At 50.2% G+C, this 14,383-nt stretch overlaps 1 protein-coding gene across 1 annotated transcript in view; it reads left to right on the forward strand.

Moving 5' to 3' along the window:
* The window catches only part of DIPK2B (divergent protein kinase domain 2B), a 31,559-nt gene extending 17,428 nt beyond the window's left edge, over positions 1-14,131 (forward strand). The window contains exons 3-5 of the mRNA XM_047716193.1: positions 8,475-8,648; positions 11,101-11,389; positions 12,573-14,131. Of these exons, the coding sequence (XP_047572149.1) occupies positions 8,475-8,648; positions 11,101-11,389; positions 12,573-12,916 (807 nt within the window). The 3' untranslated portion in view covers positions 12,917-14,131. The remainder of the gene's footprint in view (positions 1-8,474; positions 8,649-11,100; positions 11,390-12,572) is intronic.
* Positions 14,132-14,383: the final 252 nt, after the last annotated feature.

The following is a 14,383-nucleotide window of genomic DNA, read 5'->3' on the forward strand; positions in this document are numbered from 1 at the left end:
AATCCCTGTTTTTCAAAAAAGAAGAGAAAACAACCTGGTGTTTCTGCTTCTCTGATTGAACCCTGAGTGACAGGGGTGGTACAACCTCGACAGAGAGGGGCTAGGGAGAAGCAGAATCCTGGCAGCCCTTCCCCCAAGCAAGCACAAGGCTAGTTTGAAGTGTTTTCTGATGATCAGGATTCTATCTGAGCTTTCTGGACCACAGGACCTTTGCACAGCAGAAGCCACTGAACTCCTAAGGAAGTTTCCGCAAGCTTGCATGCGCAAGTGAGTTGTCAGAAGCCCTTGGCATCCTGTCTTCTGATTAAAAAAGAAAGGTGGGGGTGGGGAAACCCAGCAGCCCATAAAACGAAATGGCCCAGTGGAGAATTATGACCAGCCTTGGCATACCTGAATCAAAATGACAGACCATGAAATAATGTGTTTTCGTCTGCATCAGCTGCCCCGTCCATCCCAACTGTCGGCTGAATTGCCTGCCACAAAGATTATCTCATCTGCCACAGTGAAAAATCTTTGAGCAGCTCACAAGTTCTGCAGTGGCAAAGCCTGGGGCTCCACAGGAGGAGAAGATGGAGGATGAGATGGAAAGAGAGAAAGAGGAGGATGAAACTAGCCACCACTCCTATAGAAAGGCTCACCCAAGGTGTTGGCTACTCCATGGAAGAGGGGGCCACAACTGCTACCAAGTGAGCCTCTGGCTGCCGAAGGTTTGACAGCAAGGAGCACAGGGAGGCAAGGGAAGAAGGTGGACTGACCATAGCCTCTGTGCCACAGACACCAGGAGGGACGCTGTTTGGAATTCAGCAACAGTGGTCACCTATGGCACCACAAATGACGCACGTCTTCTAAAAGGAAACAATTGTTTGTAGCTTATTCAGGGATCAGAAGTTGCAGAGATCAGAACCTCCTCAGAACAATTTAAAGTATAAAGGGGGTTTTGTTGTGCCAGAAGTACATCCACCAGGACCTCATGGAAACTAGGAAGTTCCAAGGCACCAACTCAGCCCATCTCTGCCTCCAAGGCAACATTGTTTCTCATCTCCGCTTTCTTTTCGATGTCTGCTCCATCACCTTCTCGGCAGACTGGATCTCCCCGTGTGGTCATGCTCCCCGCTCCTCCCCAACGTGACAGGACATTACCGTTCCCGGACCCACCACCCGCCGCCTGGCTCAGCCTCCCAGGAGTTGGGGGTTGGAGCAGATGCCCCGAGTAAGTGCACCCTGGCACATCCATCCATCCATGACCAAAGATGTGAGTGTTAAGGACTTCCTGGGTGCCTGCTCCAGACTGGGAGCTGAGGAGATTACAGAAGTGTTGGTATTCAACATCCCTGTCCACGAGCACCCGAGAGCTGAGGCACAATGGGGCCTGAGGCCCAGACTCCAGGAGAAGGAAGAAAATGAGGGCTTGGCTAGGTCAGGAAAGCTGCTTAGAGGACATGTGATCTGACCTGGGAGGGGAAGGATGGGCTGGGGGAAATGTCCCTGGCAGATCTTCCCAAGAATAAAAGAACTGCATGCCAGGGAAAGATGCAGAAGCAAGAATAAGGTGTGAATGTGGAAAGTAGTTAAGTGTTAAGTCCATGATCACGGTGTGAGTCCACAGCAGTGAGTAGCTTTGCAACAGCAGGACTAGGAGGCAGGGAGTGTTGACGTTCATTCTACAGGACAGCTGTTCTCAACCTCAAGTCTGCATCAGAATCTTCTGGAGGGCTCGTTAACACAGGCATTCCTGAGCCCCAGCTCCAGAAGTTCTGATGCAGCAGGTCTGGGGCAGGGACTGAGAATTTGCATTTCTAAAAGACAAGTGACTTGAGGACAGGGGATCTTTCCACAAATGGACCTAAAAGTAGTAGGCAGAGTGGTTGGCAAAGGGTCCACAGTGGGGTTGGGGAGGCTGGGTAACAAAAGTAAGGCAAAGCCAAACACACAGAACAGCAGCTGGTGAAGAAAGTAGCCGGGGGGGGGGGGGGGGGCATCCAAGAGGCACAGCATCTGCTACTGGCCAGACGATGCCCAGGGTTCCTGGGGAAGGGAAGACGCCTTGCATCCCGGTCCTGCACTTGAGGCCCGGGGCTACAAGGGATAGAAAGCAAACAGAAGCCCTGTATGAGGGAAGGAGTTCACCCAGAGTCAGAGGCCCTGTTTTGCATGGAAATGGGAGCTCTGCTAGACCCGGGCCCTCCTGTGCTAGGGAAACATTCCGTAGACTGCATCCTGCCCGCACCACCAAACCTGTTTCATTGTGTTCATTTAATGTGTTCACATCAACACAACCTTCCCAGGGTTATCCACTGCGGGTAGAGGGGAATCCAAAGCAAACTCCAAATTCTGGACCTGCTCCTGGCTCATTTCTGGTCTCTGCCTCTACTCTTCCAAGCCCTACTCGTCATCAGTAACTGACGTGTAAGCAACCGGAACTGATAAACCCAGGCCAACAGTAGCATAGAGAAACTTCCTTATGGGCGAAAGGGCCAATAGTAAATCATGGATGATGAGGGGACCAGCTACTGTACCAAGTTCCCTCCCTTCTCCAGTGCCAGTAACGGTCATTGAGGATGGGCTATGCCTGTAAAGGGACATGACTGAGAATGATGAGGACATTTTTAAATGTCGAAACTTTTTATTTTTTATTTACTTATTTTTAAAGTAGGCTCCACGCCCAGCGCAGAGCCCAATGCGGGGCTTGAACTCCTGACCCTGACATCAAGACCTGAGCTGAGAGCAAGAGTCAGACACTTAGTTGACTTGAGCCACCCAGTCACCCTAGATGTCTGAACTTTTTGAATCATCCAAATGGTTTCTCTCAAATAGTCGCTGGGGCAGTCAGCCCTTGCAGAATGAAATGTTAACAAACCAAGAACCTTCGTGTAGTATCCGGGTTCCAGATGAGAAAAACAATCAGCAAGCACCTCAGTAGAAAGGGTGGGGAAGGAGGGAATCCATCTCCTGGAGTAGGAAATAACTGTGAGCTATTTCTCGTAATAACAAAAACCAAATGGGTTTTCCTGGTTTTGAATACAATGCAGCTTGAGGAAACATTCTGTAACTTTTGGTTTAATTACCCAGAACAATCCGTACAGTCAGTGAATCATCATTGTTTTAATTACGACACGCTGATTAACTCTGATATATAATTAACCTAAACCCTGCTTCGAAAGCATATTTAACAACTAAATCATGTAAAAGATGTTCAGGTGTGTAACCAGAAAGTCAACTCAGAGGTTTATTAGCACTCGAATTTTCTCTTTTTCCCCCTGGGTGCTAGGAGAGCTTGATAACAGTAAATTCACTAAGAGTAAAAATTCATTTGTTCAAGATTTCCCTCAGCCCTCCAAATTGAGCTGGTCAGGGTAGACTCATCACTGGAAAAGCTGATTTGTGATCTTTTTATTTTCCTGGTATCACTATATGTGTGTATTCATACATCTCAACCCACAATGATGATAGCCTCTGGGGGCAATAACAGGAGCTCTTATTCACTTTCACACTGTACAATTCCATATTGTTTGAATGTCTGACAATGAACGCGCATGGGATGGCCGAGTTTGGAAGCCTCTTTCCTCCCAGTGCATGGCAAAAATTGCACCGGTTAGCCATTTGTTAAAGACAGCGTGGGCACTGTCTGTAGCCTAATCCATTGATGGGGAAGATGGTGATGACCGGGGAAAAGGTTAAAAGGGAAAATAAATGGGGGCACCTAGGTGGCTGAGTCAGTGAAGCATCTGCCTTCAGCTCAGGTCATGATCTCAGAGTCTTGGGATTGAGTCCCCCATCAGGCTCCCTGCTCAGCATGGAGCCTGCTTCTCTCTCTCCCTTCACCCTTTCCACCTGCTCGTGCTCAATTTCTCTCTCTCTCTCTCTCCTCTCTCTCTCTCCCATGAAAAAATAAAATCTTTAAAAAAAAAAAAAAGGTGGGGGGTGTCTGGGTGGCTCAGTCGTTAAGCGTGGGCCTTCGGCTCAGTTCATGATCCCAGAGTCCTGGGATCGAGCCCTTTGTGGGGCTCCCTGCTCAGTGGGCAGCCTGCTTCTCTCTCTCCCTCTGCCTGCTATTCTGCCTGCTTGTACGCTCTCTCTCTCTCTCCCTATCAGATGGAGAAATAAAATTTTTTAAGTGGAATGAAGAATAAATAAATAAATACAATTAATAGGGAAGTAAAGTGACTTGAGTTAGCACATTTGCTGTCTTTAGCATGTGTCTCATAATTTGTGAACATGAAATAATATCTGTTTGCCTTATTTTTACGTTCTATAAAGCCTTAGAAGAACAGATTCTGAGAAGTGAAAACTAAAACCCATTTCAGCGTGAACTCTCCATTTGTTAGTTGCCTATGTCCTTGGCAAGAGAGGTCAGAGTCCCGAATCCAGCTGTGCCGTCAGCCATTTTCATGACCTCAGACTGCTGACTCCCAATCTTTCAAAAGGAAAGCCATCCTTCTTGCCTTAGATTTTCTCCCTGAGAGCAGTTAGTGTTCTTTCTTCTACACTTTTATTTCCATCACAACAAGCGTTCAAATTTGTTCAGTCCTGGTAAATCTTGGCCTTCCGCGTAATATTTGCTTTTGGGAAACAGCCCAGAGTCATCCAGACCCAAGTGGGATGATTAATATGGGAAATGAGTTTGAGGCTAGGATGGTTATAAGGCACGCGCCGTCTTCCTGAGCCCTCTTGCCATTCCTGTGAGGTAGAAAAGGCACCATCGTCTCAGTTGGGCCTGAGTCTCAGTCGGGCCAAGATTCCAATCCAAACCTGTTGCCCTTCTTCCATGCCCCAGCTAACACACTCTTTGGAAAAGGAGTTTGGGGTAAGGGCATCCCTGGCCTAAAACTGGGCCTGGAAGCTCCTGGGTGGCCTTACCCCAATTACCCCGGGTCATGGAGCCCTGGCTTCTTGCCACAGCTCTGCCCCCATCCCCTCTTTCTCCGATGGATCCCAAATCTCAAGTCCAAAATAAAAGTCAGGAAAATTGGCTTAGCTTTTCACTGATACCCTATTCGCACCAGGCACTCCTAATCCCATCAAAGATGGCCTTGCCCTGTTTGCCGAAGTATGTGGCCATGGAAGGAGAGGCTTCGGCTAGACAAGGACACAGGGCATAGAGAGGACCATGGGTGGTTAGAAGGTGCATCTATTGGGGCGCCTGGGTGGCACAGTGGGTTAAAGCCTCTGCCTTCGGCTCAGGTCATGATCCCAGGGTCCTGGGATCGAGCCCCACCTTGGGCTCCTTGCTCAGCGGGGAATCTGATTCTCCCTCTCCCTCTACTGCTCCCCCTGCTTGTCCTCCCTCTCTCTCTCTCTCTCTCTCTGTCAGATAAATAAATAAAATCCTAAAAAAGAAGAAGAAGCAAAGATATATTCTCCTAGCTTCAAATCACCTTCTTTGCTCTCTACCTGGGTAGCTTAGGGGGCCAGAGGTGGGGCAGGAACCATTATGGGGGAAACTGCATGGACGTTGGAGTCTAACGGACAGGGTCTTGTCTTAGCACAGGTTACTATAACAGAATACCATAGACCAGGTGGGTTAAAGAACAGAAGACTGTTTTTCACACTTCTGGAGACTGGGAAGTTCAAGATCAAGGTGCCAGCTAATTGGCTCTTAGGAAATGTCTTTTCCCGGTTTGCAGACAGCTGCCTTCTCATTGTATCCTCACGTGGTGCTCTCACCACTCTTCTTTTTTTTTTTTTAAGATTTTATTTATTTATTTGTCAGAAAGAGAGAGAGAGAAAGCACACAAGCAGGCAGAGAGGCAGGCAGAGGCGGAGAGAGAGGCAGGCTCCCTGCTGAGCAAGGAGCCCGATGCGGGACTCGATCCCAGGACCCTAGGATCATGACCTGAGCCGAAGGCAGTGGCTTAACCCACTGAGCCACCCAGGCGTCCCTCACCACTCTTCTTATAAGGGCACTAATCCCATCCTGAGGGCTCTGTCCTGGTGGCCTAGTTACTTCCCAAAGGCCCCACCTCCCAATACCATTGCATTGGGGATTAGCGTTTCAATATATGAATGGGGGGGGGGGGTGAGGGTTGGTGCAGGGGCAGGGGAACAAACATGTGGCCCATACCAGGTTTGAACCCAGAATCTGACCCTTACCTACACTCGGCCGACTTCCAATTCCTCGGTTGCAAAAAGAGGCTCATAAGGGCACGTGCCTCGTGGGTGCCTGGGAGGATTCAATGAGCAATGGCAGGGAAATAGGCAGCCCACTGCCTGGCATGTGATGGGTTCGTCCCCTCTCCTCCTGTTTATACACGGGCCGAGGGCTGGAGCGCACATGAACTGAACACTCCTAGACTTGGAGGTGCAAACATGGAATGTTCTTTAATGTTCTCTCCCTGAGCACAACTCCTGGGCTCTCATCGGCAACCCCGGGCACATTTCATCATGCCCAGACACTTCAGAATTTGGACTAGCCCCCTCCCTCCCTGGGGAGCCCCAGGGGCTCACTGGGTACCCGCAATGATGCCAGTTCAACAAGCATCCACGCCGGCTTCTGTCAGTCAGTTTCAACCCTTGTCTGGGAGCAGAAGCGTATGGGTCCACAGCCACAGTCCACTTGGGGCCCTGTGGCAGAGCAAGCAATTGTCTCAGGTCCCCAGTTTTAGCTCCGAAAGCTCCACATTCCAGGAAACCCTCAGTCCCAAGCAAGCTGGGATGGTTGAGCATCCTACCCCATGAGCCTGTCCATGCCCTCACCAACCTCCAAGACTCCCAAGACTTCTCCCGGCTCCCAGTAGTCCTTCCACCCTCCTAGGTTCTGGCTGGGGCGAGGGAGGGCTCAGGCTGCTGGCCCTGCCCCGTGCCCCAAGGTCTGGGGCTCTGGAGGCTCCCACCCCACCCACATAACCCCCATGGCTCACTCCGCCAGCACCTCCGTTAAGCAGGCAGCCTGCAAACACCGTCTATAGACACCTGGGGGCATACTTTCTGCCCTTGGTCTTTCAGGCTTCAGTTCCTCACCCTGGAAGTCGGGCTCTTAGAAGTTGAAAATCCTGTTCTCACCCGCAAAGTCTGACTCTTGCTATCACCGATATCATCGGCTATCACCACTATTCTCTGTGCTGGGAGTTTAAACTCTTTCTTAAATTCAATTAGCCAAGATATAGTACATCATTAGCTTTTTATATAATGTTCGGCAATTTAAGCTTTTTTAAAGATTTATTTATTTATTAGAGAGAGAGAGCACAAGCAAGGGGAGGGGCAGAGGGAGAAGGAGAAGCAGGTTCCCCAATGAACAGGGGATTGATCCCAGGACCCGGAGATCATGACCTGAGCCAAAGGCAGATCCTTAACCAACTGAACCACCCAGGTGCCCCAAGTTTCAACTTTTTTCATTTAATAAGAGCAGATAGCATTTATTGAGTGCTTACTGCTGGCCAGGCACTGTTCTAGCATTTTACACCTGTCAGCTGTTTTTGATCCTCGTGATCTCTTAGTGTGCTGTTACTGGCACCCTCCTCTTAAACTGTAACCCAGAGTACAGAGAGATTTATAAGGAACTTGTCCAAGGTCACACAGCCAGCTGGTTGGTGTGGCATTGGCGCTGATTTCTGGCAAACTGGACCCGGGGCCTTATTTTTAAGTATGTCTCTTTTCTTTTATTAAAGTAGGTTGGGTTCATTGTGTTTGTTCTGTGTGGAGAGAAAGGTACAGGCGCGGGGTGGAAGGTCGTGGAAAATAAACAGAAGTCCTTGCTTCCCGATTTTATCCCAAGAAGAACAAAGTGGGGGAACCTAGGTGGTTCAGTCAGTTGAGGGACTGCCTTCATCTCACGTCATGATCCCGGGGTCCTGGGATCGCGTCCCAGGTCTAACAGAGAACCTGCTTCTCCCTCTGTCCTTCCCCCCATTCGTGCTCGCTCTCGCTCTCTCTCTCTCTCAAGTGAATAAAATAAAATCTTTTTTAAAAAAAGAAGAAGATCTGGAATGAGGCAAGTATGACCTCTAACACCACAAAAAAAAAAAAAAAAGAAAGAAAGAAAGAAAGAAAAGAAAAGAACAAAACACAGGAAGATGGTCAGGTGCCTAGCATCACAACAGTGGTAACATTGTCATGAAATGGTGAAAGGGACCTAAAGGTCACTGGCAGAGGGCCGATCTAATTAATTCAGCCTGAGACTGGCTTTCTGTGGAGAGGCAGAGTGGGGGTGCGGTGGGGTGGAGAAGCAGGCGCTCCAACGTGTTGCGTGCTTGCTGAAGTGCGCCACCTGTCGGGCGCCACCCTGCCCTGCCCCTAGGATGGCTCCGTCCATTCTCCTTGACCCTGGGGGGTCTCTCCCCAGGCCCCCCAGCCCCGCCTGCACAGGCCCTTACACTCCGCCCTCCAGTAGCACTCAGATGCCCCCTTCCTGACCCCTTGTCAGGGGTCTCTCCCTGACAAAGCCCATCTTGTCCCCCAGCTCTGGTGTCTCCCCCCTCCCAGCAAGAGCTCAGCACCCTTTCCCCACTCCTGAGGTCTCTCCCACCTACCCCCTGCAGGGCCTGCCCAGCCCCTTCCTGCGCTGCCCATCGCAGCGACTCCTGGACCGCGTGGTCCGGCGCTACGCCGAGGTGGCCGACGCTGGCAGCATCTTCATGGACCACTTCACTGACCGCGACAAGCTGCGTCTGCTCTACACCCTCGCTGTCAATGCTCATCCCGTCCTCCTGCAGGTAGGCAGTGACCCCCGCCCAGGGAGGGGCTTCATGTCTGGCTCCGAGGGGGCCAGCCCCGGGTTGAGCTTTCTTCCCCTTTACCTAAAGCCTTGTTGGGGCCACCACCTGGAGATATGCCCTGCAGCCGTACCTGAGGAGGAGAGAAAAACAGAAGTATTGTAGCTGTCCATCAGTAGGGGAATGGTCAAATAAATGAAGGCGCACCAGGACCTGGGGGTCCCATGGTTAACGAGACAATCGTGGTGGCCCCTGTCTCCTTGTAGCTTCCAGTCCAGCGTTGGAGAGAGCGAGTCAGCAAGCGTCTGCAGAGCGTGTGGAGCCCAGTCACACCCACTTGCCCCAAATCCCAAGGGTCAGGACACTCACGCTGTGGACACAAAGGAAACTAGGAAGCGGGAGGAAAGAGTGGAAAAAGGAGGAGGGCTAGGGAGAAGAGGGAGAAAGAGGAAGGAGAGGAGGGGCAGAAGAAGGAAGAGGAATAAGGGAGGGAAGAGAGAAAGGAGAGGGAGGGGAAAGAAAAGAATGTAAAGGAGAGGGAGAAGCTGCAAGTCGAGCAAGTCGGAAAACACCACAACAAAGACACTTGATGTTTATTTTCAGAATTAATTATATAATTATAATTTCATCATTTAATTTAATTTTAAATATAATTGTGTATAATTATTAATATGTATAATCAATAATCATTGATATATTATCATATATTTTGGTCTATATTAATCAATTGGTATATATTTATTATCTATAATTATTTCATTCATTATTATACATAATTATATAATGTTTATTATATATTATTTGTTATATATAATTATACAACATGTAACTAATATATAATAATTATTATATATAACATAATATGTAATATATAATATGATATAATACATATAATTATATATAATAATCATATAGTGTATCATATATATCATATAGATTATATAATAATCACATAGATTATAATATAATCTATATGACGAATATACTATATTAATATATTGTAATTATATAATAATTATATGTAATATTATGATATATAATATAGATTATATAATGTATAATATATAATAATTGTACATAATAATATAATTATAATACATAACATTAGTTTGTCATAATATATAATTACAGGAACTATATATAAACTATATAATATATTAATAATCATAATATGAAATATACAATTATTAATATGTTAATATATAACTTGCTGTCTTGTGCACATTTATTAATATATGAATAATTAATATAAACTGATATATAATCAGTGAAGTGCTTTCACTTATTGAGCACCTGCTGTGTACCGGGTTTTGTGTTGAATGTTTTAATTAACAATTCCACACCGAAATATTATTATTATCCCCTTTTCCAGATGAGGTAGGTGAGGCTTAGAGATGTAAGGTGACTTGACCACAGTCACTTAGCTAATGTCGGCAATGGGACCAAACCCAGAGCTATCTGACTGCAAGGTCTGTATGCTAAAAGCTGCCTAGTAATACTGACATCTTAAATCCTAGAGAAGGAGAAGGAATTGCTGGTTGTCCCTCCCCGGAGTCTTCTTTTCCCAGCATCCTAAGCTCGGTGATGGCAGCAGACTGCTGAGAGGCCTGGGCTGGGTACCTCCACCACCCTGGGCCCCACCCAGGAAGAGCCTGGATCTGCCCAGTTAGACCTCGCCAGGGGGCCCAGGACTTCCCTCCACGGCCCTCAGTGGCAGATGTCCCGGGTGGGCAGGGGAAGCAAGAAAATGTTCTTCACAACAGGCCGCTGGGTTAAAATGGGCAGAAGACCACAGAAAATTGTCGAGAGGGGGATAACTTTTTTTTTTTTTTTTAAATAAGGAAAATAAGAAAAAGGGGGTGGGGGGGCAGGTGCAGCATCTCTGAGCAGGTAGTTGCCCTAGCCAGGCAGATTCATCCAGAGCCAGAGCCGTAGTTCCCCAAACTCGAGCCCACCAAGGGCCGCTGTCATGATTTTTGCTCTTTCCCAGACTCTGTGCCTGCACTATTATTTTTAAAAAATATTTTCCTTCACATCGACCTGAACTTGACCCTCTTGTTTCACCCCATGGCCTCTTCCTAGGCAGGGCTGTCTGTGAAATCCCAAATACTAGTCATATTTTTTTCAACTCTTCAAGTCTTGAAATAAACATAGTCCCCTGAATCCTGAAGCGCAGGAAAAATCGCCCCTCGCTTGGGGAACCTGTTGAAATGCATCCGCGGCCTGGAAATAAGGGCTGCCTTTTCCGAATGTCTTCATCCACCCACGATGGAAAGAAAGGGGCACGGGGTCCGTGGTCCAAGAGGTAAAAAATAGGCTGAGGGACACGCGGCAGAGGAAGGGGCGCGGTGAGGCTCATCCTTCTGGGGGATCCCAGTGAGAGACTGGGGGGAGCGGCTTCTCTGCGATGTTCTCTCTCATTCCCGAACACCTCCCCCGTCCTGCTCTGCAGATCTTCCCCGGCGCCGAGGGCTGGCCGCTTCCCAAGTACCTGGGCTCCTGCGGCCGATTCGCGGTCAGCACCAGCACCAGCCCGCTGCGCGACTTCTACGGCGCCGCCCCGGAACAGGTGGCCGACCTGGCCTTCCAGCTCCTCGCCGTCCTGGAGTCCCTGAGGAGCAACGACCTGAACTACTTCTTGTACTTCACCCACGTCGATGCGGGCACGTTTGGCATCTTTAACAACGGGCATCTGTTCATCCGGGATGCCAGCGCCTTGGGCGTCATCGACAAGCAGGAAGGTATCCAGCGTGGGCCTAGCTGAGCCGCTGGCAGAGGGGAGATCAGGGTGACAGGAGCCAGGGAGAGGTGATGGGGGGAGGGGAGTCGTCGCACCCCGGGGCCTTTCTGGTCTCCGTGCGTCACTGTGAGAGAAGCCCCAGTTCTTAAAATGTCCCTCTTCCCCTTTTGAGTCTGGGCTCCAGCTCCATCTCCAAAGGGGAACTGGACTTGACTTTGTCCCTGGCGGTCTTCTGCATGGCCGCCCCGGCCCTGCCTAAACCCTCAGGACGCTGCTGGTGTCCAATGAGGGTCAGTGTGGCGCGGGGCACCTGCCCTGCCCCCCTCCCCACCACACACACGCACCATCTCTGGGTCTACCTCCTCGGAGCCTCTCTCAGATGTTTCTAGACTTTATCTCACACGTACCTATCTGGCTGATGCCCTAGTGCGCACCTTAGCTTTTTCTAAACTTTCCAGACTGAAAGGCATGGCCTCCAATGTGGTATGTGAGGGAACTGGGTTTCTCCCCACCCTCCGGGGCTCAGCCAGCGTTGTAGAACTCTTTGAACATCCCAGTCTCTGGCAGTGACCACATTTTCTTAGCCCAGTCACAGAACAGAGGATTTTCTTGTCTGATCTCTGATTTTGCTGATAACAGAAGGCCTCCGAAGACTGACCTGTGAAACCACACTGACTCATTTCCTGAGTTGCCTCTGTTAAAAAGAATCGAGTCGGAAGAAACGAGGCTGATGGCGGAATACTGGGGCGACGGAAACCACTGCGCTGGGCAGGCCCCCGGCCCCTGTTGCATCCTTATTCTACATCACGTGCTGTTTCTCCCAACTCTGTATTCCACAGGGGCAGATGAGATGGGTCCTAGCGATTTCCTGCATTCACTCGTTCCCTAATAATAATGGGAGGATCACAGTGTGGGTTTGAGCCCTACATTTAGAAGCCCAGCCTCTGGCAGGGATCAGCGCATTTTCCATGCCCCGGCCTCCTCCTGCCATAGCCCAGAGAGTCCCTCCCGTGTTGTCCTCTGCAGGGACCACTGTGTCCCCAAGCTCTAACTCTCTTGGTGACAGGAGATGCTAGGACCCTAAACGTTCATCCAGCAATTCTAATTAGTGGTGCCACTCCTCCATTCCCCTGCAAAGGGCGCAGGTCATACGGTGTGTAATATCATGCATCTCTCTCTTCTAGGCAGCCCGGCAGCCGCCGGGGCGGTAGGAGAGAGTAGAGACATCTTTAGCTGCCTGCTTTCCGGCTGCCAGGCTGAGCTGCCCTCCTGCTACACCATCCCAGAGAAGCAGAGCCTGGTGCTCGTGTGTCAGCAGCTGCTACCTCCGCTCCTCCAGGGGAAGTTCCCCTCCCCAGTGCAAGAGGAGATAGACACCGCCCTCCGCCAGTGTGGGGAGGACTCCCTCCCGGACCCTGAAGTCCTTGGGGCCGCCAGCCGGCTGAAGGACATCTTGAGGCCCCTGAGAACCTGTGACCCCAGATTTGCCTACCGTTACCCAGACTGCAAATATAACGATAAGTTCTGAGGGGCTGGATCCTTGCCGGCCTTGGGGGACAACATTCCTGGCCCTCCCTTACCCAGGAGAGTAGCTGCAGGGTTGAAAGAAGCAGCTGCATCCTGGGACATTTGGAGAGATGGGCTTCATTTTCCAGGAACAGAGGAACACTCTGACAACCAGAGGGGAGTCGTGCTGCACGGCGCGGTTGCCCCTGTTGGCTACAGCGTCACAGAGAAGCCTGGGGCTGGGCGGCAGAAGACCCAACCACGACCACAGACACTCACTGGACCTTGCTGAGCCCTGGTGTCCTCTGTTCTCCGGCAGACTCTCGAGTTAGTGAAAAAAGATAGGGATGTGAAGGGCCAGGGACACGTATAAGAGGTTACAAAGAGTGTTCCAGAATCGTGTACAGGCAGGACACATAAGACAGAGCCGTGGAGGTAGAGGTTGACATAGAGGGAAGGCAGCGGGAAGGTGAGGCCCCTGGCCAGGACCGTGTCAGACTCAAACAAGAAGTGCCCCCTCCCTGCTCCCCGTGCCTTCGCCCTAGCCCTTCTGCCACACTTCCCACACTGCCACAGGGTGTGGGGACTGCAGGCTGAGGAAACACATGGACAGGGCCACATTCTGGGTGCCTAGGGTCCTGTGTGCTCCTACGAGGTACCTCGTGATGTGGGAAGGAGCCCCGAGTGAGAAGAGATGAGCTGTGGGCTATGGGCCAATGTGTTCTTCCAGGACCTCTGAGAAGCAGGTGTCAGGACAAGGGCAAGACGGGCAAGGATCGTATAGGATCCCTGCATAGAAGGGAAGAAGGAGGTATTGCCGATCTGAGCCCAAGTGAGGGAGAGAAGGTCAGAGGGGGCATTCTATGACTGGCATCAGTGCTATCTGAAGGAAGGTTCCACAAGGCCTTGCTGTACTCCGTTGCTGGCAGGGAACAGCCCGTGGGAAGCGTGACCTTGGCCTCACCGCAAAGACAGAGTTCAGAGTGCACCATAGGGCCCACAGCCTGCTCTGCTCCCTGGAGCAGGAAGCCTGAGCAGGACACAGCAGCCACAGTTGGGGCCCCAGGCCAGCTCTGTCCTCACCACAGCCTCCAGTGTAGCAGTCGAAGGAGTCTAAGAATTTTCACTCAAACTTGGCCTTAGGAGTCATTGCAACAACATTTTTTCAAGGCCAGCCAACAGAACATATTTTATTCAACAGTTTGTTAGTTTCCTTTATACCTTTGAAATATTTAGTCACATGGTATGTGGGCCTCCATGTGGATTCTTGCCCTGGCCCCTTAAGCCTTAGTGGGGGCTCTCTGGACCTTTGTCCAGCCTCCCTGTCAGCTACCTTTAGGGACCTCCCAGTCAGCCTCCTCTCTTCCCCTCTGAATTGGCACCTTTAGGTTAGAATGCTGGACTTAGGGGCGCCTGGGTGGCTCAGTGGGTTAAAGCCTCTGCCTTCGGCTCGGGTCATGATCTCAGGGTCCTGGGATGGAGCCCCACA

The sequence above is a fragment of the Lutra lutra genome, chromosome X, assembly GCF_902655055.1.
Source record: "Lutra lutra chromosome X, mLutLut1.2, whole genome shotgun sequence".
Classification (NCBI taxonomy): Eukaryota; Metazoa; Chordata; class Mammalia; order Carnivora; family Mustelidae; genus Lutra; species Lutra lutra.